Here is a 5731-nt window from a genome sequence, read left to right as displayed (position 1 = left end):
TGCCTTTATAGCCCCTTACTATTATATACTTGTTTTCCTTACTAGTTGGTCTTGTACTTGGTACTAATGTATTATTTGTTGAATATTTTTTTGTCTATTGTAGGAGGATGGTAATTTATTTTGTAAAGAAGGCAGCATTTTGGAAATATTTTGGAAGCTTTTTGGACATATTGCTTTTCTAACTTGTAACAATACTCAACTGTCAATACTTATAGAAAAGAAATCTTAATTTATAGGTAGTTATAGACTTATAAACTATAGAATAGTCATTCAATGCTTTGGAAAAGCTATTTTTTGGAAATACCTATGGTATTTGATTGTTGTAATTAATTATATAGCTTTGAACTTTGTATAACTAGCAAGCTTTCTGCCTTATGGGTTACTGCCCAAAAAACTTGCAGTGATTGCCTTTATGTTACTAAGTATATATATCTGTTGGAATATTGCATTATAGGATTATTTGTTGTGATTTATTTTATTGCTGGAAAATTGGAAATATTATTTGTTGTGGACCTTGTGGTTTGCAGGTTATATGGGTGTTGAGCAGTTTATTGCCTAGGAGTTTATTGTGTTGTTTAGCAGATTATATATTATTTTGTGTGTTTATTTTTTGTTCTTAATGTGGGAAAGATTATGTATTGGGATTGATAGGTGCCTCTTGTTCCAGATCACAAGTAACTAAAAAATAAGGGACTTTTTGGTGTGTTGTGTTGATCACAGGTGATAAAAAGAATAAGCTTTATTTGGGCCTTTTAATTTGTCCTGATTGATGGCCCAATATGTCTAGTTTTGTTAAGCTGTTTATTGTGTTGTTTAACAGATTATATATTATTTTTTGTGTTTATTTTTTGTTCTTAACGTGGGAAAGATTATGTATTGGGATTGATAGGTACTTCTTATTCCAGATCATAAGTGACTAAAAAATAAGAGACTTTTAGGTGTGTTGTGTTGATCACAGGTGATAAAAAGAATAAAGCTTTATTTGGGCCTTTTGATTTGTCCTGATTGATGGCCCAATAGGTCTAGTTTTGTTAAGCTGGAAGCTCTATTTAAAAATAAATTAAGTAAAAAGGCCCTAAAAAATGTATTTTCTGTAATTTTAACTGTCAAAAAGTCCGGCCCAATCTGAGGCCCAGACCCGTGAAATCGATGACTCCGACCCGAACAACCCGATTACCCGATATGTCGGATCCGACCCGATATTCGGTCGAATACGGATCCCAAATTCAGGAAACCGAATCAACCGGGTCGAGTTCGGTCGGTTTGGGCCCAAAACCGACCCGGCCCGACCCGTGGACACCCCTATCAACCATCATCAATATCAAGGCAACAATCATAAAAAATCTAAGACTCAATGCGAATCAAAACAGAAAAATCAAGATACATCTCAAAATTAAGTTGAATCCATCCAGGTGCAAAAGAAACCCCTCTAAACTAGGGCATTGAGCTAATGTCATTTACCTAAAGGATTGTTTTCCATTTACTTGGATCCGAAAAGTTATCTACACGTTAATAGAACTGTACCAATCAAAAAGAAAAAAGACTGATGCTCTGCTGCAGGTGCTCACAGATGACCTCTCTTTCCATGACGCTGTGCCAAAGGTTTTGTGTGCTGCTCCTTGTCTTCCTCATCATCATCATCAAGGCTAATCTGTTGACCAGAAGGAAGATGTCCAGATTTGGATCTAAATGTGGCCAAAGTTGTACTCTCATGAACCTGGCAGTGAAAAGGATCTTGAGGAGCAAGACGCTTTATGTGTTGAGAGAAATCCTCTTTGGCTTGCACTGTAATGTTCATGGGATCACCTTCATCAGCCCAAGAAAGCGTTATACCACCAACTGAATCATTAACGGGATCACTTGATCCTCCAACATCACGAGGTCCCAGACTACAAAGACATCTCTCAAGAGTCCTTATGGTACTTGCTTGACTTTCCACCTTGTTCCGCTGCAAGAAAATTGGAGATTGATTAGTCAATATTCAAGCAAAAACAATATTACAAAAGGAATGCAAACCAAGAGGCCATTTTTTCATGAGAAAGTTCATTTTGACAGACACAAGATAATTGGGAACTAGACGAAATCCAGTTCTTCATGGACTCAATAAGGGAATAACACTCCTCAACAAAATCCGCTTTAGCCTACAAAGTAAAAAACAAGTGGGTTAGCACAGAAAAGAAAAGGCAAAATAGAGGCATGCACATCCCAAGAAGATTACCGGGCCTCCCGTCCATGGCACATAAGGAACATGCTTTGAGCGTGGAACAAGCATGGTTTCAAATTCTCCAGAGTCATTCATCACCTGCTTCGAATCAGCTTCAGTTTCTCTATTCGTTTCATTTTCCCCCTGAAGCATAAGCTAATCTTGCTGATTTACATGTTTGTCAATAGGACTACAGCGAAATAACATTATACTTGATAAGCAGGAAGAACTCGACAATGTCATTGTCATGTCAACTAATGTTCACAACAATCCTAAAACAATAGTCGTAAGTTAAATAAATAATATGCATAAGAGTAATGCTACAAATGTTTCAACTATTATAACATAAAAAAAAAAAAAAACCAAAAAAAAAAAAAAAAAAAAGAATCAAGAAATTTATTTATAATGATGTTGATTTAGTACCAATCACATTAATTACCACCTCTATTTGCGAACTTCTTGTGGCAAAATTGGTATAACCTTTACCAATTTCTACACTTTAACGTCTTAAATGGTAGTAAAGGATTATATGCTACAACTTGCAGTTGCAGACGATGACAATTCTCCCGCAGCTTTCATATGAGACCATAAAAGACCATCACAAAAAAGGTTCATTAGTTAGTATAAGCAGCCATGTAATATTTCATTTATATCAAATGCATAGTAATTATTCTTGAGTGTGAGGTGAAAAAGGTCTATCTAAATTCTTAGGCCAATAGTAATAGATTAAGCAAACTAAAATACCAAATCATTCAATCTGGAAAATATGTTAAAAAGGAGAGAATGCATCATTATTAGTATCTTAACCAATGAAACAGAGGCAGAAAACATTGACTCAATCACTTACATTTGCAAATATCATATACATTAATGGATCAAAAATTAGAATTGTTTATCAAACAACTAATGAGTTCTAAATAGATATTTGAATTGCTGCACATTTTCTCTAAGCCACAAACCAATAACAATCATTGGGTAGAGAAAAACTAAAAAAGCATATAATTTATAAGATTAATAGATTAAATAATGTAAAAAGCATGAAAAAGTATTTAAGCATTTAGATGGTAGTATGTATTCAAGGTGAAAATTTGACATGAACTTCTGCTGTATAGAAAATTAAAGCAGATTCAAGCATATATGTTGTCTACGTCATTAAGCCCACCTATCGACTCTCTCACCACCTCCACTGGCTTATATCAAACAAGATACAATATCAATAATTTCATGATTTACAGAAAATCCTAACATTTTCCAGCAGTTTAACAAATATAAAAAATGCATAAGCAATTACACATGTGAGCAAAAATCAAAATCCTGCTATTAGGATATTGAAATATACAATTTGACTTATTGTTGAGGACCAATAAATTAGCTATATGCATCCCATACAGATTGCTGAAATCATTCCCATTTTTATTTAGACCAAGCCTAAGAAACTAAGCTCACCAACTAGTTCATGCTGTCTCTAAGGCATAAAAATAAATAAGATTATGTTGGCTAAGCATATACTGCACCATGAAATTGTCATTTTTGAGGAAGTGCACAACGTTCTTGACACAAAAATCAGTTGGCATATAATAGCCACAATCTCCAAGGTTATTCTATTTTGTTTTAAAAAATCAATGCGTCTGAAAAGGCAACATAATAGAAGTATCATTTAATATGCAAAGTGCATATATGATGCGAAGCCACAAAATGCTTGTCAATATAAACATCGCAAAGATCGTCATTTTGCTAAAAATATTCAAGAAGTCTAACATTTGATACAAACTAATCTTCAAAATTTCAGATGACATTTTTACCTGACCAAGTAAAACCAAGCTCTCCATGGGATCAGTTGTGTAACGCAACCAACTATCACATCCAACAGTAATTCCAAGGCCGTTCGCGTTTGGACTCTCAGGGTCATATGAAATGACCTCTGAATCATTCCAAAATAGAAGTTCACCATCGTCAACGCAGCGAAAGAATCTCTCAACCTCCTCTAATTCTACAGTTATTTTCGTCCAAGAATCAACCACACCATACTCTCTCATCACCCATATGGGTGATGAGAGATGCTCAGTAGAAGAACCAATCATAGCCAACGATCCCTTGAACACTGCAAGGGAAAACTTACCTCCGTAAAAGTAAACAGGCACCGGGAGTATTATCTTTTGGAATGTCTCATCATTGACATCAAAACACAAACTATAACTGTGGTCCTTAGTAGTCGCTAAAACGTGCAGAGCTCCATTAAAAAACAAACATGGGATTCCATATCTAGAATCAATATACCCAACATCGTGGTCGGAGCCAAACGATATTACAAAGCTTTTCCATGAATCCGTACTCAATGTGTAGACCTGAGCCTCAGCCGACCGTGCTGATCCTTCATAGTGAGGATGAGGAACAATTCTGAGAATCTTGTAGTCATTGTTTTGGGAATGGTACGCAAACCCAAGAGTCCGGCCATAGGTGTACATGTCGTGAGGAGGAGAGAGACTCTTAAACGTTTTGATGCTTGGGTTCCACAAATAAATTACACCGTCCATATAACTATCAAGGCAGAACATGCCATTACAGAAGCCAACAATGTTGACAGCAGGAAAGGGAATTTGAAACCTGGAAATCTCGGTGAATGTGCGGTCGCTATTGCAAACAGCCGTACCCAGATCTTTCCATTTTGGACCATCCTCTTCGTAATCAGAATATAGCAGATAACCATTGTTGTTAGATAATGATTTGGCTCTGTTGAGGTTGAGGTGTTTGGTAATGAAAATGGGGTCTGTGATGATGGAGTTCCAAGACTTGGAAACGCACCTGAATCTCATCAGGGATTTCACTGCCAGGCGACTCAGTATGTCGAATACGACGTCGTGTGGGAGACGCTCCGATGACAAATTCGGATCTCTCCTGAGTTTAGACATCGGAAATCGGATTAAGGAAACGAAATGCGCAACAAGTAGAAGTAGGTGTGAACTGTGTAGGCTGAAATGTGCAGCAGGTCTTGTCCTTTTTTACTTTTTAGATAAATAAATAGATATGGTTGAAATTGGTCTCATCAAATTTCAGACCTTTGTCAAGAGCATTAGCTTGAGGAAACAGGAAAAAATCTTGACAAATCACATCATGGTGATTCGGCTGACTCAAGCTCTGAAACCACACGTACCATTGCAGCCCAAATTCAGCAAAAGGACCTAGAGATGGTAAACGATTGTACGGTGGAAGATTGGAAGGAAGCTTCGGGCAGTGGATCCCATCAGATGACGTGACAGGGTGAAGGAAATAAATTAAAAAATTTGCACAAGAAAAAAGCTAAAGGAAGCAACGGTCTGGGAGTTAAAGGCTCAAAAAGCTTAAAGGGCTTTAGGAACTTAAAATGCCCAATATTCAGTTTTGGGTGTGACGTCGGCAACTTTGAGTAGGTTAGATAAATTTTTATATTGTTTAAAGAATGGATAATGGATTTTATTTTTTAATTATTTTTTTTAAAATATATATTTTTTAATAAATTTTTTATCTTATTTAAATATTATTTTTTATTTA

The 5731-nt window shown here is 35.9% G+C and overlaps 1 protein-coding gene across 2 annotated transcripts; it reads right to left on the bottom strand.

Moving 5' to 3' along the window:
• Positions 1–1359: 1359 nt before the first annotated feature.
• LOC126698521 (F-box/kelch-repeat protein At3g06240-like) lies at positions 1360–5478 on the bottom strand. Of its 2 annotated transcripts, none has more exons than XM_050395811.1 (4): positions 4006–5478; positions 2219–2359; positions 2058–2141; positions 1360–1948 (listed from the first exon to the last, which is right to left on the bottom strand). In XM_050395811.1, the coding sequence occupies exons 1-4, from the start codon at positions 5110–5112 to the stop codon at positions 1565–1567; spliced, it is 1716 nt and encodes a 571-aa protein (XP_050251768.1). In that variant the 5' UTR covers positions 5113–5478; the 3' UTR covers positions 1360–1564. The 2 variants fall into 2 exon arrangements, with proteins under 2 accessions (XP_050251768.1, XP_050251769.1); XM_050395812.1 differs by having other exon boundaries at positions 2219–2347; positions 4006–5476.
• Between the last annotated feature and the right edge of the window lie 253 nt (positions 5479–5731).

This window comes from Quercus robur, chromosome 9, assembly GCF_932294415.1.
Source record: "Quercus robur chromosome 9, dhQueRobu3.1, whole genome shotgun sequence".
NCBI lineage: Eukaryota > Viridiplantae > Streptophyta > Magnoliopsida > Fagales > Fagaceae > Quercus > Quercus robur.
Note: the sequence above shows the minus strand (reverse complement) of the source record. Positions and strands in the feature narration are given on the sequence as shown.

Coding starts and splice junctions, on each gene's coding strand:
- LOC126698521 (XM_050395811.1), bottom strand. CDS start 5,112: ATGTCTAAACTCAGGAGAGATCCGAATTTGTCATCGGAGCGTCTCCCA. Junction 2,360..4,005: donor GCTTGGTTTTACTTGGTCAG/GTAAAAATGTCA, acceptor CAGCAAGATTAG/CTTATGCTTCAGGGGGAAAA. Junction 2,142..2,218: donor TGCCATGGACGGGAGGCCCG/GTAATCTTCTTG, acceptor TTTACTTTGTAG/GCTAAAGCGGATTTTGTTGA.